Genomic DNA, 27,858 nt, shown 5'->3' on the forward strand with positions numbered 1-27,858 from the left:
ACCTGCTGGCGGCACCATACCCCCTAAAATAAATCTTTTCTGTACCAAGTTCAATACCAAAAATATGCATGTATCAATTATGTCACCATTTCCACTTCTAGTCTAAACTTATGTCATCACTCAGTTGGACCAGTGCAATTCTTTAGCATGTTACCCTTGGAATGATTCTCAGTACATACAGATAGAGCATGGTTTTCAACTGCAAGCATGATTGTTTCAGTTGTCTCGTTAACTCCTCAGTCACTGTCACTGTCACTGTCATTCCGTTAATCATCAATTTACTCGAGTGGGTGCTAGTAGCACCTTCATTTGTCCCAGCCCTGAGATTTTAGCATCATAAACTTTATGCTCTCTCTTCATGGATGCAGCCCGCCAGCTGGATGCCCTTGTGCATAATGGTGATGTGCTTGGTGGGGAATATGCAGAGGTTGGTATCTTCTAAGAGCCCCACCAGGTAGACCTCGCATGCCTCCTTCAGTGCCATGAGGGCCAAGCTCTGGGAGCGCAGGTTGGTGTTGAAGTCCTGCCGAATCTCGTGCACCAGCTGCTGGAACGGCAGCTGGCAGATAAGCAGCTTGGTAGACTTCTGGTAGTGGCGAATCTTGCACAGTACCATGGTGTCAAGCCTGTAGCAGTGTGGCTTCTTCACACCACCCGTGACTTGCGCACTCTTGCAGGCCACCTTGGTGTCCAGCTGCTTGCCTGGTGCCTTCCTGCCCATTGACTTGCATGCCTTCTGCTTAGTATGAGCCCTCTGGAGACTCCTTCAGGGTTAGGGAACTGAGACCCATTTTAGCACTGTTATTGGCATATTTGGTACATCATGGGTAGCTTATCAGGCCCAGCCTTGCAGGCGGGATACCCACGGTAGCTTTTGGGGAGATCTCCAATTGTCCCTGCAGGTGTTCCCAGTCTACTTAATGTAAGTTCCTGGTGACAGGCCTGATGTAACAATTTAACAATGTAGCACTGTAGCACTGTCCTCCCATTCTTCATCAGTTTGCTCAGGGGGCACCTTCTCCATTGTGAGACTTGTTGTTACTGTGTTTGGCATATCAAATACACCATGGGGAGCTTGCCAGACTCTGTCATGCGGGCGGGATACTCTCCGTAGCTTGCCAGGCTCTCTGAGAGAAACGGAGGAATCGAAACTGTAGCCCTCAATAACATCCCAAATTGTGCTTACAAGAAAGAACTCCCTAATATAATCTCTCTTGGTCTGTGTAGCCTGACGTGTTAATTTTCTAGCACTATCTCTACCTTCACTTCTTGTGCTATTTTTAATTTTCTGTCTGTGGTCGATTTACCTAGCCCTTGTATTCTTGGTTCTCTTACTTGGTTCTCTTACAACAGTGTACCTTTCCCTCTTTTATTCCAGTACTTACCACATAAATCTCCATATTGTAACATTCGTGTCAATTCTCACATTCATCCCTGGCAAGGCAAACTAGCTCTAATTTCCCATTTCATGCTTTCATGGCCCCAGGTACTCCCTTTTAATTATATATGCAACAGTTATACAAATTGCTTTTCCCTTGTATATATCTCCACAAAAATTTAACTCCAAGGGCACCGTGTGATATTCCCCTATTATATTTTATGATTTTTATCTAATCACTTATGTCTTATTAATATATCTATGGGATGTGCCTGTAAAAGTGTGTGTGCTGTGTTTGTGTAGCTCGAGAAAAAAAAATTGTTCAGACTCATTCTGATGATATTTTAACAATTTATATTTGGTTGTTTTGAAACCTTAGAAAACAATCCACTCCTTCCTTATCAGAGCCATTATTATCACCATCTATATTTCCTGAATGCTTACCAGATGTTAGACATTAGCCAATGAACCAATTATGCACTGATTATTTTATTTTCTCATTTACTCTATTTTCCCTAGAACTAAATATTATCAAGAAGAAGATACAGAGGGTAGGAGCTGTAAATCCAGATGAAGCCATATTGCCTCCCAGTTTTATAGATGGATTTTATTTTCAAGCTTCTCTAAGAGAAATCCCCAGTTTTGCCCATGAGAATTAGTAACGCTAATAACACAAGCTAAACTTTTGTTTAGCATTTATTACTCAGTAATAGCTTTGATGATTCTTCTTCCTCTTTGTGGTTACCAAACCCAGATGCTCTCTGTGTTCCAGTGTCTAGAAGAGTGATTTAAACATGAAGCACAGTTAAAAATAGTGGATTGTTACATCCTAGTTTTTATTAAAAATGGGTAAATTATGGGAAAAATAAATGATTTTTTAAAAAATCTATATATCTGGGCTCTAATGCCAAAAAAATCGCTATAGATTCGGACTTAGATATAACTCAGACTACATTTTTTAAGTAAAGTTAACTAAGGTAAATCTAAGCTAGTAAGTTTTCGACATCATTTGGAATTTGGCAGAATTCTACTAGTTTTGAGAGTGGAATCCATACCAGGAGGCTGTGTAATTTGGTTATCTGTGTTCCTACATTGTGAATCAGCATATTGCTGTCAAATTATGTGGTGAAAAGAGTAAATGGCAGAGAAGGAACTGAAGACTTTCCTGCTTCAGTATCTGAGAAATTTGTCTTTTACTCTTTATATATTTGAGTAGAGTGTTTATAGTTTAAGTCTATGCCTCAAATCAGAATTAAAGGTAATAAAAAATCATCTTAATATTTTGTATCTTTAATTTTAAAATTATTCTGGAGATAATGTCTAAGAGTGAATTCTCTTTTAATAATCTTAAAATTCAAAGGCATACTTACACTAATTTGTCTATAATTCTAACTTTATGGTAATTACTTTTTGGTTTGAGCTCCTCGGTCTCTCTGTGTTCAAGAATCACTCTTGTAGGCTTATGGTAGGTTTATGTGGTGCAGAGGATCAAAGCCAAGGAAGTCAAGTTCAGGAAAAAGCCCTGACAGTTGTACTATCTCTTGTTCTTATAATTTTAACATTAATATGTTCACCATCCAGCAATTTATATCCCTTTATCTGAATCCTTCTTAGTGAAACTGAGGATTTTTTAAGACTGTATTCCAATATCACTTGATCTCTTGATCACTTGATTCCCCGTTATTCATTGACTTACTCGAGCGGGTACCAGTAACAAATCCATTCATCCCTGTAGTGTGCTAGCGTAGCCCAATGGCATCTGTTCATTCTAGGAACATGCAGAGCCTCAAACCGATCATTCAGGGTCTTGACGAAGAAGTCTGACCATCTTGTAGGTGGGTGTCCACACGATCTTTTGACGTCCCTTGGAATCCAGTCAGTAATGACTCTAGTCCAGCGGTTGTCTGTAAACTTCATTACGTGTCCAGCCCATCTGATTTTTGATGCCTTGGCAAATGAGACAGCGTCCCTGATTCTTGAGCATTGACGGAGATCAGAACTCCGGATTCTATCTCTCATTGGAGTGAACCGTGATATTCCAAGAATAGCTCTTTTGATTCCTCTTTGAGAGACCCAAATAGCGTTCTCATCCTGTTTTTGTAGGGCCCAGGTCTCTGAGGCATATGTTAATGCAGGAAGAACAGTGGAATCAAAGAGATGTACTCAGAGCTGGAGGTTCTTTGTCCTCTTAGTTATTTCTTCAACGCTCTTGAAGGCATTCCAAGCCGCTCTCTTCCTCCTGCGCAACTCAGGTGCCAGGTCATTCATCATGTTGATTTCTCAACCTAGGTATATATAACTGTTGCATTCGGAGATGGTGGTTCCATTGAGAGCGAATGGGTCATCAGGAACGAGGTTGTTTCTCATAAACATTGTCTTCGTAAGATTCAGCTGTAGTCCAACCTTTCCACACTCATGGTCCAAGTCGGTCAGCATTTGTGCCGCTTGGTTGATGTTTGGTGTTATTAGTACGATGTCATCAGCAAAGCAGAGGTGGTGTAGTTGCCGACCATCTATCTTCACTCCCATTCTTTCCCATTCCAGTCATCACATGATGTTCTCGAGGGTGGCACTGAAGAGTTTTGGTGAAATGGTATCACCCTGCTGAACCCCTCTCTTGACATGGATGATTACTTCCTTGTAGAATGGTGAGATCCTGGTAGTGAATCCATAATAGAGCTCATGAAGGATCCTGATGTATTGAATTTGTACGCCCTGATTGGCTAGGGCTTCTATGACTGCTTCCGTCTCAACAGAATCAAATGCTTTCTTCAAATCAATGAACGTTAGACAGAGCAGCATCTTGAACTCCTGAGAAACCTCAATGAGCTTAGTAATCGTGTGGATATGGTCGATGGTACTGAATCCTTTTCAGAATTCGGCTTATTCACATGGTTGTCCTTCATCTAGTGTTCTGCTCATCCTATTCAGGATGACTCGAGTGAACAGTTTGTAGATGACAGACAATAGGCAGATTGGACGATAGTTGCCAATGCCGTGGATGTCTCCCTTCTTGTATAATAGTACAGATTTATACTCCAATATAAAAACATAAAATTAGTGTTTGGAGAGGTTTAGCAGGTAAGGTGCTAGTCTTGGACATAACTCACGCAGGTTCTGGCCCCAGCATTGTATATTATCCCTAAGCATGGAGACAGGAGTAAATACTGAGCACCTCTAGGTGTAGCCCTACCAAACAGAAAACAAACAAAAATTTATTCTAAATTTCTCAAAAAATTTACCCTTTGGATAATATATATCTTCTAGTTGAAATAATTCTAGTTGCTTCTCTAACAAATGACCACAAATTGATTAGCTTATAAAAGCAAAACATGGAAGTTCAAGAAATCAAGGTGTCATTAAAGCTATCTTCCAGTGGGAAACTTTAAAAGAATTATTTCTTTTCTTTTTCAGATGGTAGGTACCAACCACTTGCAATCAAAGTTTTCTTCTAACCAAGGCACCACTCCAATGTTTGCCTGTCCTCTGTCATCTTCTTCTCTTACTCTCCACTCTCATATTCCATATTGTTATGACTCTTCAATTACATTTGGCCCATCTAGATAATCTGTGATAACTTTTACATCTCAAAAATGTTCTTAAATCAGTCAGTTGCAAAGTTCCTTTTATGCTATAAAGTATTATATTAACAATTTCTGGGAGATGTTGACACTTTATGAGATCCACAATTTAGTATTATTAATCATATCTAAACTATAGGAAACTCTTCCCTCTGAAACTTCAAATAAAGCTCAGAAAAAAATATCTTCCAATTCATCACATTAGTTGATCTTTAAGAGTGCATAAATTGTATAAAAATTTAAATGACTTGTCAGTAGGTCCAGACATGAATTTATATTTACATATAAATGTACATGAATATTGCGGATTTACACTTTGCTCTAACAAATAAATTAGTACATCGCAGAGAACTTTGGAAGTCCAGAAAAGTCTCCATTGACGTGATAAAAAAATGCAGTTGAGACATAAAAGACCCCAAAGAATAGCTTTTCTGTGAATACCATTTTCTTCTTCCCAAAGAAAACAGCACAATTACTTTGAATATATACTTTGATTTCATAACATTAGTAAAATTACCTATTGCATCTGCTTTTAAATATGTAAAGAATACAGTTTGTTAAGAACAGGTGTGTAGGATAGTAACACCTTATAATTTTTCAGGGAAATAAAGATTATTCAAAAGAAATCAGGAATCATTGAGCTAAATACTTTTTACTGTGTATCCTCAACTGGCTGTGATAGAATTTTAGACTTCAACAAGTATTTTTGTGGAGTTATCAAAGAATATATTTTTTTAGTCTGCAAGTTTAAGAATCTGATGGCACAAGTAGAGATTAAGAGCTGAATGTGACTGCACTCGCAATTTCTGTAAATGTCATCTTTTACTCCCCTTTAACATCAACTTTTACCTTATTTTAAAAAGAAAATAATATTTTGACAATTGGCAAGTCAGAGTTATTCTCGACTCTTAATACAAATTTTACTGGACCTGAGTTTTTAAAATAGTCAAATATTTTCCTGAAAATTATAATTAGTTGCACACAACAATGCTCTCTGAAGTTGACTTGATAAAATAAGAAACTATTTCATTGCTTGATTACTTACTTTATCACAGGAGAAGATTTAGCATTATATTTTTTTTCTGTCAAAGTATGCTGTAGAAATGTACAGACGAACCTTGGAATAGGAGAGTATCCATCATTCTGACAAGTTCCAAACCTGCAGCCTGTTTTCTGGGAACATATAAAGATTAACTTTTCTGTAAGAGTTAACAATTCTATGAAGTTCTTGCTAAAAGAATGTGTTTATTAAGCTGGTAACAGAGAACAGACACAGTTTAAGTCAATTAACATTATTTTCGTCTCTTCTTTTTCATCAGAGCACTCCTCTACCTCATGGGGGCAACCTTACTGCTTTATCATTTTTTTTAACCCAGAATTGAATTGTCAAATGACTACTAGCTTTAACTCTGAGTTACCAAAAGTAAAATGTAAGTTGAATCCCATCTTTGAACAAATTAGTGATTACTAAAGCTGTTCCTTGATGAATTCCCCTCTCATCCAATAGCAATATATTTTTCTGTATTTAGAATCTCCTGTGATTAAAAAAAAAACACATACATTTAGAAATTTCTTGGTGTAAAGAGAGAAACCACTATTATATCTTATTATTACCATTGTTTCTGTATGAAGACCATTATCAAGAAAAATTCTAGAAAAAATACTATTCAAGTGGGTTTATATACATCACTCTACTTTTGGTCAAATTTTACAAACTGTTTTCTTCAAACCATGACTTCTCTTTGTCTTTAAAATCTCGTTAGAGTGCCAGAGAGATGGCTCAAAAGGATGGATTTTATGCTGGAGCCACTGGTACAAAATCTAGCACCATGAGATTTCCTAAAAATAGTCAGTAATGAATTTTTGATCTCTGAGCTCTAAGTACATCCTGAGTACCACTGGGTGTAGCCCAAAACACAAATATACAAGATGATTATCTGTACAAAATACCATGTTCTTCATAATCAGAATGACTAATTTTAAAATTTTCCACTCACAATTCAAGTATTTATAAATGCATTTTAAGAATTCATTGCATTTAACTTGAATTTTGAACTCCTACTGAAAATGGGTCGATCTTTAGCAGATGCTAGTTTTTAAAATCACAATAATAAAACATATCCTGCAGATACTTTAAGTACAAATAAAGACACTTCAGATTTTCCATAATTATATATAAAATTGTCTACCTAAACATAACAACAGTACACCACAAGATTCAAAGATGTTAATAAGAGTCCTCATTACTCTGCTACTTGGAACAATTTAGGCCAGAGGCATAGCTCATCTTAATTCTTCTGGAGGAAATTCACCAGAAGTAACAAAGAAAATTACTTTTTTCAAAGAGATTTTCACACTGTTGCAGATGTAGAGTCCAGCAACAATAAGATTATTGACAATTTTGATATAAAGTGTACCACATACAGGCTACTACTGAAGGAACAACAGCTCAGATACCAACTTCCCCAGGAAGAATATTTTAAAAATAAGTACCATAGTAAAAATGATAACAAATTTTTATTTTATGTTTTCTATTTTAGCAAAATATGCCTATGCATGACAGTGAAGAAGTACTTTGTTTTTCTAAAGTGTACTTCTGTAAGCCTGTTATTATAATCTGCTGAATTCAAGGACTTACTTTTGAATTATCAAGTGTAAAATGCAAAGTTATGTTAATCAGTAATAGATTTTTCATGATTAGGTAGTTCTCAAAATATTTTCAAAAGTAACTTAAGACCTAACATATTTTTAACTAGTTTTGAAGATTTGATAGCTTATTTTGAAAAATGTCTATATTTGCAACTCCTAAGATATTTACTCCTGCAAACACAATACAAAATTAAAATCCACAACTTTACTTGTTTGCATTTATATAGAAGAGTAGAAATGGTTGTAGAAGTTTTTTTTAAAAAAAATTATTTGGAATACTGTATTACTCCTACAAATTCTTCTCTTATCTTATAAAAGATACACAATCTGTCAACAACCAATATATAAGCATGCATATGTGTGTAAATATGAGCACACATAAGAACATATTCACATGTGAGTTTCTTCTATATCTTCAATGGTGAAATTAGTGTGGAATAAGATTAAAAACTCCGATGTTCAACAGACATTCCAAATAATAGATGCCAGAGTTTTATGTGCTAGTCTTAACCACATAGTAGCTTCATACTCTTTGCATTAAAAGCTAACACCAACTCATACATTTATCTTCTATATTTCAATACAATTCAAATCATCGCTTTGCTCAAGCAGGCACCAGTAATGTCTTTTTTTGTCCCTTCCACGTGCTAGTGTAGCCCAATGGTATCTGTTTGTTCTCGGAACATTAAGAGCCTCACAACAATTGTTCAGGGTCTTGATGAAGAAGTTGGACCATCTGGTAGGTGGGCGGCCATGCGGTATTTTGATGTCTCATAGAATCTAGTCAGTAACGGCTCTAGTCCAGCGGTCATCTCCAAATCTCATTACGTGTCCAACTCTTCTGATTTTCGACACCTTGGCAAAAGAGACAGCGTCCCAGATTCTTGATCGTCGATGGAGTGGGAAGGAATGGGAGTGAAGATAGGTGGTACCTAGGTACACATAACTGTTGCATTTGGAGATGGTCATTCTGTTTAAAGCAAATGGAGAGTCAGAAACAAAGCTGTTTCTCATAAACATTGCCTTCGTAAGATTCGGCTGTAGTCCGACCTTTCCACACTCACGGTCAAAGTCAGCCAGCATTTGTGTCGCTTGGCTAATGTTTGGTGTTATTAAAACAATGTCATCAGCAAAGCGGAGGTGGTAGTTGCCGACCATCTATCTTCACTCCCATTCCTTCCCATTTCAGTCATCGCATCATGTTCTCAAGGGTGGCACTGAAGAGTTTCGGTGAAATAGTATCACCCTGCCGAACCCCTCTCTTGACATCAATGGTCACTTCTTTGTAGAATGCTGAGATCCTAGTAGTGAATCCGTAATACAGCTCTCGGAGTATCCTGATGTATTAAGTTTGAATGCTCTGATTGGCTAGGGCTTCAATGACTGCTTCAGTCTCAACAGAATCAAAGGCTTTCTTTAAATCAATGAACGTTAGACAGAGTGGCATCTTGAATTCACCAGAAACCGCAATAAGCTTGGTTATCATGTGATATGGTCGATGGTTGCTGAATCCTTCTTGGAACCCAGCGTGCTCACATGGTTGCCCTTCATCTAGTGTTCTGCCAATCCTATTCAGCATGACTCGAGTGAACAGCTTGTAGATGATAGACAATAGGCAGATTGGGCGATAGTTGCCAATGTCGTGAATGTCTCCCTTCTTGTACAGTAGTATAGTCCTGCTGGTTTTCTATTGGGACGGAACCTTGCATTCAGACAGGTAGCATCTTCAGTGCCCTCTCCTACTGTGTCCCTTGCTAACTGTCTGGACTTGGGGTGTCACCCAGCACCCCAAGGCCCATATAGTAGATTCCAGAAGGGCAATGGAGAAGACTATCCATGACTTCTACTCAGATCTCTTTGATAGCCACTTCCACCTGCCCACATACCAAATTCCATAGGATGTATATGTCATTCCCGATGTTCTCCCTTCCAGAATCCAACCGCTATTTTCTCTGTCAAGAAGCAAACAGTACCCTGCCCAGACAGGTCAGACCCAAATTCCTGAAGATTCTGCCATCAGTACTCGTCAATACATTGGCTCAGCTCTTCACACGCTACCTGTTTGAATGCAAGGTTCCATCCCAGTGGAAAACCAGCAGGACTGTACTACTGTACAAGAAGAGAGACATCCATGACATTGGCAACTTTCACGTGATCTGCCTGTTGTCTGTCGTGCACAAGCTGTTGACTCGATTCCTCCTAAATAGGATTGGCAGAACAATAGATGAAGGACAACCATGCAAGCAAGCCGGATTCTGTAAAGGATTCGGCACCATCAACCATACCCACATAATAACCAAGCTCATTGAGTTTTCTCAGGAGTTCAAGATGCCACTCTGTCTAATGTTCATTGATTTAAAGAAGGCCTTTGATTCTGTTGAGATGGAAGCAGTCATCAAAGCCCTAGCCAAATAGGGATTTCAAACTAAATATTCAGGATCCTCCATGAGCTGTATTGCGGATTCACTACCAGAATCTCACCATTCTACAAGGAAGTGATCATTGATGTCAAGAAAGGGGTTCATCAGGGTGATTCCATTTCACCGACACTCTTCAGTGCCACCCTCGAGAACATCATGTGATGACTGGAATGGGAAGGAATGGGAGTGAAGATAGATGATCAGCAACTACACCACCTCCGCTTTGCTGATGACATTGTTCTAACAACAAACATAAGTCAAGCAGCACAAATGCTGACCGACTTTGACGGTGAGTGTGATAAGGTCAGACTGCAGCTGAATCTCACGAAGACAATGTTTATAACAAATGGTCTCATTCCTGATGTTCCATTCGCTCTCAACGGAATGAATATCTCCGAATGCAACAGTTATGTGTACCTAGGTTGAGAAGTCAACATGACGAATGACACTGCACCTTAGTTGCGTAGGAGGAAGAGGGTGGCTTGGATTGCCTTTAAGAGTGTCAAAGGCATTTGCATTTTGCCTTTAAGAGGATGAAAAACCTTCGGCTCCGGGCACATCTTTTTAATCATACCTTCTTCCTGCATTAACATATACCTCAGAGACTTAAGCCCTATGAAAACAGAATGAGAACACTATTTGGGTCTCCCAAAGAGGAATCGAAAGAGCTATGCTTGGAGTATCATGCTTCACTCAAATGAAAGTAATAATCTGGAGTTTTGACCTCTGTTGTCTATAAAGAATCAAGGACACTGTCTCCTTTGCCAAGACATTGAAAATGAGATGGGCTGGACATGTGATGAGATTTGGAGACGACAGCTGGGCTAGAGGATTATCAACTGGATTTCATAGGACATCAAATGATCGTGTGCTGCCACCAACGAGATGGTACAGACTTCTTCCTCAAGACCCTGAATGATTGGTTTGAGGCTCTTCATGTTCCTAGAATGAACAGATGCCATTGGGTTACACTAGCACGTGACAGTGACGAATGGAGACGTTACTGGCACCTGCTCGAGCTAATTGATGAGTAACAGGATGTCCAAGTGAAGTTGTTTATTGGTTTGTTTTACCATATTCAGTATCTTTAAAGGAATAATTAGAACATCTAAATCTATATATTTAAAATCAGCTCACCTTTCAAGAGTCCAAAATAGAACTTAAAACAATAATACCATTTAAAATATTTTTTCTATAAGAATGCTATTTCAGATATGATAGTAATTGTTAGAGAAGTATAGAATAATTTTTCAATATTACAGTGGTAGGGCATTTACCTTGTACTTGGCTGACCCGGTCAACCCAGGCTCGATTCCTTTGCCTCTCTCACAGAGCCCAGCAAGCTACTGAGAGTATCTCGTACCTACGGCAAAGCCTGCCAAGCTACCCATGTCCATATGCTAAACATAGTAACACGTGTCACAATGGAGACGTTACTGGGCCTGCTTGGGAAAATCAGTGAACAAGGGGAGGACAGTGACAGTGACAGTGACATAAATGCACAACAAAGAGAAAGTTCTACCTTCAAAGAGCCACTTGGCATAACAGTTTCATGTACCATTCTAGTAAGGAATGGGGAAGCAGAGGGTGTTTCAAAAAAAGTTTCAAATCACAGTAGGACAATTACAATGAGCAGAATATATTAATATGAACAGAGATCACATTAATATATTCTTAGGGTTTAAGGATCTAGTTGGAGTTGAAGATACACAGGGCATCATCAAAAGCTCATACCTGAATGAAAAGGAAGATTTCTTTTTGTCTCAGGACAAGAAGTTATTTTACAACTGGAAACAAGTTATTCACCAAATTTAGGGTCTTACCCTCCCAGGAAGTTGAGAGAGAGCAACATCTGTTTTCTTCATTCAATTTTAACAGGTTGGTTACTATAATCTCAAGATAGTCCTGAGTTGTAAGCTGTAAGAGGCTTTTTAAAAATTATTTTCATCTCAATGGGGAAGAACAATAACGATCAGCAACAAGTTTTTGTAAAGTAAATCCTCCAAATAAAAGTAGGTTAGAGACCTAGAGAAAGGATAAATATGCGTAAATTTTGATCAACTTGAGGGAAATTCTAAAGTCATCTTGATCACATATCAATTTCAAATAGACGAAAATCAACTTAAATGTTGTATAAGCATTTTATTTGACACTTTCTTATAAAGAATATCAAGCTTATAGAAATGAGATGACTATGTTCTCGACTTTTTGTTATATTTTCTGGATTATTTTCATCAAAATGATGTTTCTGAGAGGAAGACCTGTTTCATAAAAGGGGTAGATATGAAGAGAAATGATTGAAAGTAAATCCTGGTGTGTTAGTCTTGAATGTAACCTCAACATAATTAGAAAGCGGGAACTAATGAACACTAGAGTTAAACTGATGATATACAAAACAAGGAAGCACAAAGGGACAATATAAACAGAGACTGGTTCTTTTAAAGAATAAATACGATTGACAACCCATAGCTAGATTCATGAAGAAAAGAAGAGAGAAAACCTAAACAAATAGGATCAGAGAGTAAAGGGAGAAATTACAATAGAAATTTCAGAAATAAAAAAATATCACAAGGATCATAAGAAGTTTCTAAGAACAACTCTCTGTCACCAAGGTTGAGAATCTAAAAGAAATGAATGGATCATAGAAACTCTCAGGATTAAACCAAGAGGGAATAAAAAACATGAATGGTCATTGAAGAGTAAGGGAATTGAAACAATACTGAAAAATGTCCCCTAATCCAGACAGGTTCACTAGTGATTTCTACTGAAACTTCAAAGAAGACTTAGTGACAAAAATCCTCATGTTCTTAAAAAATGTGGAGGAAAAATAAATTCTCCCTAACATCTTTTATAAACTAATATGAAAAGCATACAGAAACAGTAGTAAGAAAGAAAATCATAGATTGAAATTCTTCATGAAAATTGTTGCAAAGGTAATAAAATAAAAACTAAGCAGCTGTGTAAAAGGACATTATATAATTTCCCACTACCTGGATGGCACAAGAGGACTTCATGCTGAATGAAGTCAGATAGAAGGAAAGGGACAGATATAGAATGATCTTTCTCATGTGTAGAATTTATAGATATACAGGAAGGTAGTAACACATGGCCAAAGGCGACAGCACTGAAGACTTGGGTGGAGAAACTGAGCTTGGAAAGGGGGAAGGAGTGAATTAAAAGAAACTTCGGATTCTTGGTAGAGGGAAGTAAATTCTGGTGGCATGTGTGGTATTGGATTAGTGGATACATGGAACCACTATTAATGGTATTGTAAATCATATTGCCTCACTAAGAATATACTAAAAACTCAAGAACCAGGGGGTTGAATAGGTCATAATGAAAATTGTATTTTGATGAGAAGGATTTATATTCAGGAAATTACTCAACGGTAAAAAGAAATACACATAGCCACAGAAAATGTTAATTGTAAAATTGAATGAGTCATAAAATGGAAATCTAAGTAAGAGCAGCTAAATAGGTAAATGGCTAGCAGCTTTTGGGTTATTTTCTCTAAAAGTCAGACTACTACCTACATTTATTCATTTGTTTAAAATTTCATATTTATTTTCTTTTGCTTTTAAAGCACATCTGGGGTTCTCGGGTAGTCACTCCCTGTTAATCTTCAGGGACCACACAGTGTTGGGGATTGAATTCAAGTACTGGTGATTGAATTCAAGCCTTTTTCATGCAAATCATATGTTCAGTCTGAAATACTATATCTATAGGCCTCAAATTGTCACAATTAATATAAGTTATGATTCCAATAGGCTTTCTTTCCCTTACTAGTTAAAACAAGATTCAACTGCTCCAAACTTTTCAAAGAATGATTTTAACCTTAGCAATCTCTATATCACCTGATTAGATATTGTAGTAACAAAGAGACCTGCTGAATCAGATGGAAGAGAGGAGAGAGGAGAGACAAAGAAAAGTGGAGGAGTGAAACTATAAAAAGGGATGAACAAAATAAAATAAGTGCTGGAAGAGACAGATAGATTGTGAATTTTATCTAGGTATTAGTGATTTTTAGAATGGGCAAATATATTTCTCGAAGATGACATATAAAAAGTATATGCATTTTTCATGTTTTTAATCTAAAGAGGTAAAGAATCTAATTCTGTACAACACTTTACCATTTTGTAATTTTTTTAAAAAAAACACTGATAGTTAACCTGAGATCTACAGTGGCTTGGACTCTTGTAATGATGTCATAGCTGATATGGAAAAATTCAAGAACTAGAAGTAAAGAATTAAAGTAGATGAGAATATTTTAAAAAAATCATTAAATGCACTTTAATTTAATAAACATAATTCATTTACAATTTTTAACATACTCCAGAAAACAAACAACTACAAAGCCTCTTGTGACTTATAAAATAATTCTTTCCAAATTCCTTCTTCAAAATAATACCATAACATGGAAATATATTTACTTTCATTTATACCTTGAGAGGACTTAGTTTGGAGAGAGGGCTTTCTCCTAGAAGCTTATTAAAATTCTATAAATACAACAATAGTATTTATAATAAAGGAAAAATAGTGAAGAAGAAAATACATGGAGCATTCTTAGCCTGGGGCAAATTTAAATAGAATACTACAGTTGAAACATTTGCTTTCCTGGGTGGGGGTAGGGAGAATGAGAATTAGAAGGTCAGAGAGAAACAGATAAAATAAAAATGAGAGGTAATATAGGCATTATTTGCCAGTGTTTCCTATTATTAACTCTTTTTATATTGAGGTTTAGTTAACAAAATATTTACTAAGAAATATCATGTTTGGGTTTAAAATGACTAGATAAAATATTGAATTTTTTTATTGTGGATAGAAAGAAATAAAAAATTACTTACTACCCCCTAAAAATTTCTATATCAACAGCACAATGGACTTGAACAGCAATTAACACAGCTCTATAAATGAATGATATTATTCTATTTAAAATTAGTGAAAAGCATCTCACAACATACAGTAGTAAATTTTGTAGCTAATTCAGTTGATATTAGTGTAAATTCCACTTTTAGAATATCTACATACATTACTATTTTCTTTGTGTGTATTTTTTCCTTCTAAAGTATTATTAACTAAGGTTAATTTTTGTATTCAAATTTTACACACCTAACAACAAGTGGAGAAGACCTTGAGTCAAGAAAGAAACACATAGGGTAACTGGCCATACAGGTAACTCCCTAATTCCCCTTAGAGTAACTCCCTAGTGATGCTGACTATGGAGACTTTCAATCGATAATCTTGCTCAGTTCTCACAATGTGTAAGGCAGCAATGAAAATGAATCTTTATGGGAAAGTGAGCTAGGAGCTTATCACACTGATTCACAGGAGCACTGAAAAGAATACTGAGCCATTTGAAGGCTGTGCCAACATTTTTTTCATTTTCATTTTTAAGATAACATTAGTCTACATCACCCGCTTTCCACTACATTCCTATTCTTCATGCCCCTCTACTAAAATAGTTGGTTTAATACTATGGCTTCAGCCCAGTCCTTGTCTCCTTTAAATTAGTACAGTGAAGTATGGAGATGATTTCCTGATCTTGTTGGACAATAGGCATAAGTAGAAAATAATCAAAATATGTAAGTTTGAAAAGCACCTTGAAACATAAAGAAAAGGGAATTAACAGCTAAAGAATTTAGAGATTGTCACCTTAACAATGGATACTTGGAATTAAATGTGTGGACAACACTGAAATTTCAGAACAAGCCCTACCAAATATCTTTGTGGAGACTCTTTTGTGATAAATATTTTACATGGATAAATACAAACCCAATTCATTTTAACAATTCTGCACATTTTATTTATCAGGTCTAGACTATAAATTTGAACTTTGTGATTACAAACACCCTGATTGACTGTGTTTGGAGGTTTTATAGACCTTCGATCAAGTATGAATAGTTGCAGGTCTCATATCAAGTCCTTTATTTCTATTAATAAATAGAAATTTATTAACTTCTATTAATAGTTGCAGGTATCATATCAAGCCCTTTATTTCTATTAATCTAACTATCTGTCTCTGAAAAATAAGTTATGATTCCCAAGAATTATTTCAATGTGTAAAATGCACAACTATTATTTAGAGGTCTTGTTTTACTTTCTTATACCACATAGTCACTAATGGCTGAACTAGATTTCAAATCTATATTTAGAATCAACATCCAAGTCTTTTCTCTAAGGCTACTTCTACTTGCTTGACTTGAAAATAAAAGTGAACAGTACTTAAGATAATAAGGCATTTGCCTTGCATGTTGTTGATGCAGAATCAATTTCCAACCTGACACAAGGTCTCCTGAACAGAGCCAGTAGTGATTCCTGAGCACAGAGCCATGAATTAGTCCTAAGAATAACCCTGTGTAAGAAGGAAGGAAGGAGGAAAGGAAGGAAGGAAGGAAGGAAGGAAGGAAGGAAGGAAGGAAGGAAGGAAGGAAGGAAGGGAGGGAGGGAAAAAGGAAGTCAAATGAATCTCTGCCATCTGATGTTTTTCTAGATATTGTAATCACTCTTATACAACTTCCACTTCTCCTCTATCAAGTATAAAAATCCTAAATTTGCTTCCCGTTACATTTCTATTTCTGTTCCATCTTGTAACACCAACCCCATACACATACACAAACACACATACACACAATCACACCCTTTGAACCTTGATCTGTTTGCAAACCCATTCCTCCCCAAGTGCATTTTCCTTTCAAGTTACTAGTGCTTTGATACATTCCCTCAGGTTTCTCTTTTTAACTGGATTGTATGGATAATACAAATTTTTGGCTTGACAATTATTAAATTCTGTTATAATTTTTTCTCTTTCAATATACAATAACATGAACAATATATATCTAAATTAAATAATCCATTGCAATCCAGTGAGTCTACTATTCAAATATAATGCATGCACTGTTTTCTCCATAGATTTTGCTCTGCATTCCATCTCAGAATGTTTTTCACTTATCAAGTTAAAAAATAAATGAGCATGCACCGACAAGATATATCACAATAAAATATGGAAAATGTTAAATCACAGAATTCTAAAGAAGCAGTTGACAATTTAAAAAGTATTTATCTGGACAATTAAGAACCAAAATGAATGCATTCATTATCAATTACTGAAAAATAATTTATAGAATATTTAAACTTGTACTTAAAACAATAAATATGTATTATATGAGTTTCCAACAGGTCTAAAAGTAGGAACTTTTTAGCTTGGTGATTCTATACAAGGTCTCCCTCCCATGTACTCTGAGGCAAGAAGTTAACTGAGCTACAATTAGATAAATTTTTGACTGGGAATGGAGGATACACTTCTAAGAAAGCCTTTTACTTGACTGTTGATATAAACCAGCTAAACTCTTCCATAAAATGTCCTCACAGTATATCTTTTGGATTATAGTTCTAAACATTTTAAGAAATAACATTTTATGTCCTTTCTCCCCTCACAGGGAGCTTATGTTTATTGAGTTACTCCCATCACAGTACTCCCGAGGCACACCCAATTCCGTCAGGCACTCCCAATCCTTTGTGTTTATCTTAACCTCTCCTTTGTGCTCTTCTTTCCCTGTTAATCACTTATATCCTCAAATCAGATTCTGTAATTTATAAATTCAAGTTCTTCTGTGGACTTTGGATTTGTGTCACTGTCACTGTCACTGTCCTTCTGTTGTTTATCAATTTGCTTGAGCGAGCCCAGAAACATCTCCATTATGAGACTTGTTGTAAGTGAAATTGCTTTTCTCTTACCTTATGTCCTTTGCAGTTTATTTTAGTGCAATGTCCTTTTTGTACAGTCACAGGAACACAGTTTATGCTATGCTTTTGTAACTAGGGAGTTAATTGACTCTGAATAATATTTACTCCTGGACATCTGTCATGTTTACTTGACTTAAGCCTGAATTGCCTTAGTTCCTATTACCCCCCAAAGGGGCTCCTGACGAGGGACAAGGATGGACCCAGGGCAAGCTATAAGCCACCCTGGTATAGAAAAGGGACAGGTTAATTTCCCTAAGAAGTATAACAAGTTAGAGCACAGTCACGGAAGAAACTCTGACATGACACAAAAACACATGACTAAATATAGACCCTGCTGGGGTTAGAAAAGATTAACCTGGTTTGAGGACTGTAGCCTGGAATATATAGTGAGATGTCTCCAGGAAGAGCCACCTTTTAACCTTAGTATCTCTTACTAGACTCATACAAAATGACTAGTAAAGTAAAGTAAAGGCCCTCCCGTTAATCATCGATTTGCTCGAGCGGGCCCAGTAACGTCTCCATTGGAGACTTTGTTGTTACTGTGTCTGGCATATCGAATACTCTCGGTAGCTTGCCGGGCTCTCCGAGACGGGCGGAGGAATCGAACTCGGGTCGGCCATGTTGGCTGCGTGCAAGGCAAATGCCCTAAATGACTAGAATGACTAGAAATATTATTAAGTAGTAAATTTAAGATGATTGTTTAGCAGTAGGGCATTTGTCTTGCGTGCAGCCAGCCTGACCGAGAGGGTTCGATTCCTCCACCCCTCTCAGAGAGCCCGGTAAGCTACCAAGAGTATCTTGCCTGCACAGCAAAGCCTGGCAAGCTACCAGTGACATATTCAATATGCCAAACACAGTAAAAACAAGTCTCAATATGGAAGACATTACTGGACCTGCTAGAGCAAATCGATGAACAAAAGGAGGACAGTGTTTGCTTGTTTGTTTTGTTTAAATGGATACTGGCTATGGAAAGAAGAAAGCAACACACCCTTAGATGGAATTCGGCTGTTGGTGGATCTCTAGCAAGAATCTAGAGTGCTGGGCACTTATATGAGATTTTATTCTTGAGTAAATAAATATCATAGAAGAACTTCCCTTGAAGGAAAGGGTTTACATTTGTTCATTGTTTTTGATAATGTTCAACCACACCTATGTGTAATTGCTACCCCCAACCCTTCATTATTTCTCTATAACTAATGTTGTGAGACTTGAATAAGCGGCCACTAACTACCAACCAGCCTCATGGCCCCCACCGCTTCGTTCATCTGTCACTGTTAGCCAGCAGGGGGGATGGTGATTCGATCCCAAATGCACCAAGAGGACCCTCCGATCACCATGGGTAGGAACAGTGACAATATCATTGCCTTATTCTATGATGAGAGATTCAAGAAATATAAAAGTAATAAGTAAATAAAAATGCATAATACTAATATACAAGTTGAAATTCTTTAGCTTCCAGAATATGTAGAAGAAAATTTAATTGCACTGTGAAAGAAAAATATTGTGAAGGCAAAAGTGCAAACTACTAAGGGAAAATTGATAGCATACGATTTTGACAACATAGTTCAAGCATTTAATTTTTATTAGCTAAGAAACAAGAATGTAAGTTACAAGATTTAATAAAGTATTATAATATCTCTACATATTCAATTGCTCAAGATATGTACACAAATATACATTCTGTCTCTTTAAACTTTTAGCAAATGTCAATTATGGAAATCAGTAATATTGCTGGTAGGTGTTTATCCCATTTATTCATGTAAAAATTGAAATAAGAAATACTTGTACACAAATATTCACTTTATCATTAACCATAACAAACAAAACTTAAAAAAAAAACTTAAAACTCCACATCTGTGGAATGGTAAATTTTGTGACTATCTATATTACATAATATTATGCAGTAGTAAATACAATCAAAGTTGTAATCCTAGCAATAGCATATGTGTTTTTAATTATACTAAGTTAAAAAGCAATATACAAATATTAAATTCTAAGGAATCAGTTTGAATGGAATTCTTTTCAAAAAGTACAATAGACAGATAATAGATCAAAGGTTGAGTGAGCCTATACTTGAAAGTTAAGTGGGGAAAAATATTTATGATGCTAAAAATATCCATATTTTGATTTTATTTGTGATTGTTAGACAATATATTATCAAAAGATATCAAAACATACATACTTAATGGTTATAGTTCATTGAATGTCAACTATATCTCAATAAGGTGAGAGAAATAAAGGTAGAGTAATAAAGAAAAATACAGAATGTATACATGTGGCTCAATATCACAATTTAACATTTTTACATTTTTTAAAAGCATTTAAAGCTTTAAACTAGTTAGATTCTTTAAAAATCAACATATGTCTTTATCATAGTTAGAAAAAGTCACAGAAAAGATGTGTGAATTATGCCACAGAACAGATCTAAGAATGCAGAATGAAGTGTGTGTGTGTGTGTGTGTGTGTGTGTGTGTGTGTGTGTGTGTGTTGTAGTAAAAGATTTATTTTCCTATTGCTCAGTAATGGAACCAAAGTGTAATATCATGATACCAATGTAATATCTGTCACGATGTGAATGTTAAACAAAATCAGGTCTCTGAAAGGTATATTCTATTTGAATATAGTTACCTGTATACAGTTTGAATACAGTTTCACTGGTCTTATCAGACATCTCTTGATTATGGTTTAGAATCTATGCAACCTAAAAGGGGGGAGAGGGAGAGAGAGAGAGAGAGAGAGAGAGAGAGAGAGAGAGAGAGAGAGAGAGAGAGAGAGACAGAGACAGAGACAGACACAGAGACACAGAGACACAGAGAGAAGAAAAGAGTCTGTCATAGAGGTAGGTTGTGGGGGGGGTGGAGGGTCATGGAAGGGAACCTGGGGCACTGGTGCTGGGAAATGTACACTGGTGGAGGGATGAGTGTTGGAATACTGTACGACTGAAATCTAATCATGGACTGCTTTATAAGGGTCTATCTCACACTGATTTAATAAAAAAGTACACACACACAAAGAATCTACGCAACTGTTTTATCTCACTGGTAATGTATATGTTTTGCTGAATATTTAGGTCTAAACTTGCTTCCCCAAATCTTTAATCCTTATTGTCTTCCAGGATACCATTTTTTAAAGGGTCACACTGTGATAATTCTGAAGGAAGGCTTAGATATATCATTTCCCAATTCTCAATGAAAAGAGAAATCCATGAAGACTGTATTAAACATGAAAATAAAATTTAGAGGATAACTTGACTTCTCATTATCAGGTCTCTCAACCATAGTTTTCTTAATTTTTTTGAAATCTGCTATGATAGAGAACATTTACATTTAATTAAATAAAGCCAAAGCATGGTTGGTTTTAGAAGTAAAGGTAAATTATCTTACATTCTCCTGTGTTCACTCTCTTATAGAATATTTTAATCATAAATACGATAGAGATTATATAAAAAGAAAATTTATTTTTTAAAACTTTTGTTAATTACATGTCATCAAATCTAATAATTTTATTTATATATTTATTGAAAAAAAAGAATTGAAAATTTTGTTTGCAGAAATAAATCAGAAGAAAATGTATCTACAATGTTTTCATGTTTTACTAATAGAAAATGTGATTTGTTTTACTTCTCTGTAAACATATTTAAGTAAACTTGATACTGAAGATTATAACTTGAAGTGAGGAAATTCTTTAATATATTCATATATATTAGTATATTAACATATAACAAATATGTTTGCACACACAACAGACTTTCTCCATTATAAGACTTTCATATTCTTACTTACCCTTAATTTATACCTATAGCAGTATTATTTCCTTTAATCCTAATAATTAATTAGGATTTTGCTCACAGAATGCCTTTGACACCACTAGAAAATATTGTTTATCCAGTGAAACTACAGACAAACTCTTTCCAGAGCCATGCTTAGGGCTTTTGTTGAATTCATTATCAAAATAAAACTTTTGCCATTGGCTATCAAAACCAAACAAAGCATTTTTAAATTAGCTACTTACACTCTCCTGTTTCAGTCACCAACCTCAAATCATATAGTCAAATATTATTTGTCATTCTGAGCTCAAATACTTTATAGCAATGAAAAATTGCATATAAATGGAAACTGTTGAGAACATAAAGACATTTATTTTCTTTTTTTCCCCTTTTTTAAAATTTTTGGGCCATATCCGGCAATGTACAGGGGTTACTCCTGGCTCTGCACTCAGGAATTACTCCTGGCAGTGCTCAGGGGACCATATGGGATGCTGGGAATAGAACTCAGGTCGGCCGTGTGCAAGGCAAACGCCCTACCCGCTGTACTATTACTCCAGCCCCAAAGACATTTGTTTTCATAAATAAAACATAAAACTAATTAGTGAGAGTCCAAGAATGAGTTGTGAGAGAGAATGGCAACGGAATAGTTCTTTGTTTTTCATTTGTCTTAATAGGAAGCACATCCAGAGATGCCAGAGTGAAGAGGGTCACAAACATTCCGAGCAGATGGCCATGCATTGGGTGGAGGTATGTGTCTGGGAGGGGGCTTGGGCAGGTAGCATTAGAAGTAGAGGACATGCCAGGACTATATCCAGAAGTACTGGGAAGGTGTTGGGATTGCTGTGGTAAGGTAAGGTAAGGTAAAGGCCCTCCCGTTGATCGTCGATTTGCTCGAGCGGGCCCAGTAACGTCTCCATTGGAGACTTTGTTGTTACTGTGTCTGGCATATCGAATACTCTCGGCAGCTTGCCGGGCTCTCCGAGAGGGGCGGAGGAATCGAACTCGGGTCGGCCATGTTGTCCGCGTGTAAGGCGAACGCCCTACCCGCTGTGCTATAGCGGGTATAGTTCGATTGAATAGAAGGTTGAACAACCTTCTATTCCCTGCAATTAGGTGCCTATATATATAGCTTACTCCTTAGCCCTTCAAAAATTTGACATTCAGTTGTAAACAAATGGTTACATTAAATATCTATTACAACGTACAATGCAACTTTCTTTTAGCTTTGTTCCTTTGAATGCTTGAGGGAAAATAACAAAATCAATGTAAATTCAATTTTCCTAAATGTTTGCTAAAGTTCAGAGAATTATTAAAATTGGTTTAAATTCAACTCACTGAAAGTTTCAGTGAGATAAGCATGAGTTTTAGCTGGCCCAAGAGATCTGTCTATCAAGCAATAACAACAACATCCCAATCTAGGCTAAGTAAGTAGATTTGTAATGTTTTTATAAGACCATTCTGGTAGAGGGTTTGGGAGGTGGGTACAATAGTAATTGACAGAGCTTTGCTCTTGTGATAGGGAAAAGGGTTATCTGATATAAGGGAGGAAATTATTTTATTTATTTATTTATTTGGGCTGGAGCGATAGCACAGTGGGTAGGACGTTTGCCTTGCACGCAGCCAACCCAGGTTTGATTCCTCCATCCCTCTCAGAGAGCAAGCTACCGAGAGTATTTCGCTCTCACAGCAGAGTCTGGCAAGCTACTGTGGCATATTCAATATGCCAAAAACAGTGACATCAAGTCTCACAATGGAGACATTACTGGTACCCACTCGAGCAAATCAATGAACAACGGGAGGACAGTGCTACAGTGCTATTTACACATTTATTCAGTCCTGTTTTGTTTGGGGCTTACATCATACGGTACTTGGAGCTTATTGTTGCTTCTGCACTCAAGGATCACTCCTGGTAGGGCTTGGAGATCGAAACTGGGTTGGCAGCATGCAAGGCAATTTCCCATCCACTGTATTATCACTCTGGCTCCAGGATAATCATTTTAATATAGGCAGAGAATGTATTGTAATATAGTGAGCATGAAAGTAAAATTAGTAGGATCTCTAATTACCTTAGACGTCAGTAGAAAATGCTTTGTATTACTGGGAGTGGTAAACCAGAAAAGAAAAGAAAAAACAAAAACCAGGAAATGTGAGCAAAATGAGCTGGTGACAGGGTCAGACCACTGAGCAGAAACAATTTGCTTTGTTCATCAACTGATTCTCAGAGGTGGCAGCTAAAGTTTCCAGGACATAGTCACTTAAACTTAAGGTGGGTGAAAGCATAGGTGACTGGGAGAAAAAAGCCTGAATTAAGTTTGATTAAATTAGTGGGAATTTGTCCAAAATTAAATCAATTTCTAGGGTGAAAATAATTGTGAGACAAGAATGGAAATTTGTATTATCTCTATCAGACTTTGTCATACCCAGCAAAAGCTGATCATGTTTTGTCAGAATCCAATGGGAAAGTCCAAAAAATCCAAAATCAAAAAAAAAAAAACCCAAAAATCCACTTATTAGCGATGAGCTGTTCTCAAGCTCCTCATCCCTGAAGTAGGGGGTTTCTCAACAATCACTCCTGGTTCCCCAGAAGTGCAGGACCCAGGTAAATTTCAACATGTCAGGCTTCATACTGTTTCGGCAAAAAAAAAAATGAACTAATGTCTATTTTTTAAATATATAAGCTATTACTTGAAGGTTGTGCATAACTGCAAACAGCAATTTCTCATTAAGTAGTCAATCTGTCAGAAGAATCCTCATTTTTCTACTTCTCCTTTTATATCTCAACTATCAGTAACAAAACATATTTGAGTAGACCTTTTGTTCATTTATTTATTAGTTCAACAAATGAATTCCGGATAGCAGTGTAAGAGAAAGGCTAGCTATGCATCAGATTGAGTGCACTGGACTGTAAATAGGAGGTGGGGAGGCTTTCAAAGGATCCTGAGGTTTTATTAATGAAAGCAGGTTTGGGTCTCCCTGCTGACCTTGCAATTAGTTTTTAAGCCTCAGTTGCTAAAGGAGCCTTCTTTAGCTACTTCCACCCCCAACCGATGAGAGCTTTGGTTTGGATAAAGAGCAAAGATCAAAAAGAAACATCCTAATAGTCACAGCCTTCCCTCAACAGTCAAGGATAACGCCTGCTGCTCTCTCCTGCAGTATAACTACTTTCATGTGAAGCAATATTGAGAAAGTGGGAGATCCAGGTTAACCTTGGATGTTTTCATCATATTGAAGACATCATTAGTATTGCTTTTCTATTATTGGTATTATAATCTAACATTGACTTGTGCAATAGCATATGTCCTTTACAAACAATTGTATGTCCTTTAAAAACAGATCTGACCCATCCCCTCAATCTTACAGGAATTACTCATTTTATAAAAAAGGCTTACTACAATACTCATTCACACATAATTTGACTTTATGCAGTTAGAATTTAGACTCACTACAATGCACTGATTATAGTTTGAAGAACCAAACATAAGGATCCCTAACTCATAATTTTATTAGCAGAGGGACCTTGGACTTGTTTTGTCCACCAACCAAATCTATTTCTTATCTTAAAGGGTATCTAAGACACAGAAGGAAATGTTTGGTATTGATAATTGTATTATTAAGTACTATGAAAAATATGCCTTCAATAATGAATATGATTATGTCATAGCATCAGAGATATTCAGATGATGCAGAATCCAGTGCATATTCTTGAGACAATAAAATGTTAAATCTTGTGCTTGCCTTGGGGTTGACAGAGACGGTATCCTGCATATGACTTTGCAGCAACCAGCTACATGTCGAGACATATGTGTAAAGTCTGATTCTGTGACTTAAACTAGCTAAAAGTAAATTTATTAAAGTAATTTTATTTATAATATAAATTTAAGCTAAATTTATTATTTATTATGTATTAATTATGATAAATTTATTAATAAGATAAATTTGTTAAGGTAAATGTAGTATTTATTAAGTTAAATCTAGTATTTCTAGATTTTAAGTTGCCTGAGCATCTAATATAAAATGAAATATTCATAAATGATTGCTTGAGGTTCAATACACACAAATAATCTTCATGATCATACAACTGTAAGAGCCAGTGCCTTTATCATTTTGCTGCTATTGAATAAGGGGACCATTGCTAAGGCCAATATAGTTTATTCTCCTTAAGAATTGCATAACCTGTTGTTCTTTGTTTGATGTCTTGCGTTTGGGCCACACCTGTTTTTTAGGGTTTGCACATCCGTGCACTCCAGTATCATTCTTGGTAGTGTCCAGGGATCATATGGAGAGTAAGGACTGAGCTCAGCTGTATGCAAGGCGATCTTCCTATCTACTATGTTATCTATGAAGCCCCAATCTAGCTGTTGTTCTCATAAGTCTATTCTCTGAGGATACAATGGTCTCCGGCCCTTTTCCAAACCTTTCCTTTTTGTGGCAGTGGCTCTGTGCTCTGGGTCACTCCTGGTTCTGCTCAGGCTCTGTTTTCTGACTTGAAACATTCTCTCCCATTGTCTTATTCTGACTAATCGCCTGAAGGAGGAGTTCCTCTGTGGCCTTAACAGAAATAATACTCTTTTATTTAATTTCCACCAATGCCAGGAGGGTAGTTACGTATATTAGTCTTTGAGCAGGAGCAAAATGGTACTACTTGCTGGGAATAGGAGAGAAAAATAGACACCAAAAGTACAAATGGTTTTAATTTTGTCTTGTTCTTTCATAATAATAAAAACAAAATACAAATTATTATCTGAATATACTTTTCTGACTAGGGTACTCAAACACAACAAGGGATCACATGAATAAGACCCGGGAGCGGATTCAATGAAAAATTATAATTATATATTTTTTCACCCTCTTAGAGGGAGACTGATGGCGGAAATCATGTATTTGGATTCCCAGATGAATAATTGTCTTAAAATATTTTACATTTAGATTAGCATATCATTAAAACAAACAAACACTGTCCTACCATTGTTCATCAATTTGCTCGAGCGGATCCAGTAACATCTCCATAGTGAGACTGTTGTTATTGTGTTTGGCGAGATACTCTCGGTACCTTGCCGGGCTCTCCAAGAGGGGCAGGGGAATCGAACCCAGCTTGGCCAGGCTGGCTGTGTGCAAGGCAAACGCCTGACCGCTGTGCTATCATTCTTATATATTTACCTTAATGTTATAATTTATATATATACTAGATTACCTTACTACTATATTTACCTTAATCAATACTAGATTTACCTTAATAAATATACCCAGATTTTCATATGTGCAAAGGTGTTTATATACTAGTTTTGGTTTGTTTATAATGATTTCCAAAAATTTTTAGAAAAGGAAAAAACAAGATGTAAATCTAGCCATGATAATATTAGTGGAATATGGCAGCAGATGTGGAAACTAAGGATAGTCAAAAAGTCTGATGCATAGGAATAAACAAATATATTATGTGGTATCAGAATATAATACAGTTGAATATTACATATTGTCATGGAGCAAGTAAATAACCCTAACTCTACGAATTATTTTATGCTGGCAAATAATTGTAACAGATAGATTGATAAAAGAATTGAAAAAGAAGTTTAAGAATAACACATGCAATATCATTACTACATTCCTGAAGAGTCCCAGAAAATTGGGCAACTTATTCATCTGGTTTAAGAAAGTTTTACTCATAAAGTTTTCAGATAAAACAAAGGAAATGGGGTGTGAATGGGATAGAGAAAATGGTGCGTTGGTTGTGGAATTTATTAGGAAAGACATAATAAATTCATGTATGGAATTTTTTAACTTCTCTCTTGTCCCTTGAGAAGAGTTAAGATTTAGTAACAGAGACATTCCCATAAAGTCAGATTTTCCTTTATACATTTAAGCTTGTAAAATTCAACTTGTATCCAGGCACCAGATTCCTGGGCCTCTCTTATAAAAACCTTTTGCTAAAGAAGACATTAGGGTGGCAGATTTAATAACCTGAAAATTTTTAGCTATTTATACAAATCAAGCAAGACAGTTCTAAAGAAAAATAAGACAAACATGGTTTATTTTCTATGGGAGTTCAAGGATTAAGAGCTTCCACACATGTGCACATAATACTTTCACCTGAGAACACAAACCTATCAGTCAAATTTGGGTGTTTACATCTTATACTTTAAATTGCAGTTTACTCGTTTATAAAACTGTCTGTTCTGTCTCTAGGGGTTTTATTTTTTTATTCTTTCACAAGTTGGATTTTCAAGATGTTTTAAAAAAAAAAAGGGCCCCCCCGCTGCTCGAGACTTTAGTTAACAGAGGGGTATGAGAGCGCCCCGCCCTGGAAGCTGCCCCTTCTCCAGGGTC

The 27,858-nt window shown here is 36.3% G+C and overlaps 1 protein-coding gene across 1 annotated transcript; it reads right to left on the reverse strand.

Moving 5' to 3' along the window:
- Positions 1-343: 343 nt before the first annotated feature.
- Positions 344-9,520, reverse strand: LOC130021165 (histone H3.3C-like). The gene is made up of 2 exons (XM_056111977.1): positions 9,495-9,520; positions 344-764 (listed from the first exon to the last, which is right to left on the reverse strand). Exons 1-2 carry the CDS (start codon positions 9,518-9,520, stop codon positions 344-346), a joined length of 447 nt encoding a protein of 148 aa, XP_055967952.1.
- Positions 9,521-27,858: the final 18,338 nt, after the last annotated feature.

The sequence above is a fragment of the Sorex fumeus genome, unplaced genomic scaffold, assembly GCF_029834395.1.
Source record: "Sorex fumeus unplaced genomic scaffold, SorFum_2.1 ptg000014l, whole genome shotgun sequence".
In the NCBI taxonomy this organism is placed as follows: Eukaryota; Metazoa; Chordata; class Mammalia; order Eulipotyphla; family Soricidae; genus Sorex; species Sorex fumeus.

Coding starts and splice junctions, on each gene's coding strand:
- LOC130021165 (XM_056111977.1), bottom strand. CDS start 9,520: ATGACATATACATCCTATGGAATTTG. Junction 765..9,494: donor TATACATCCTATGGAATTTG/GTATGTGGGCAG, acceptor CTAACCCTGAAG/GAGTCTCCAGAGGGCTCATA.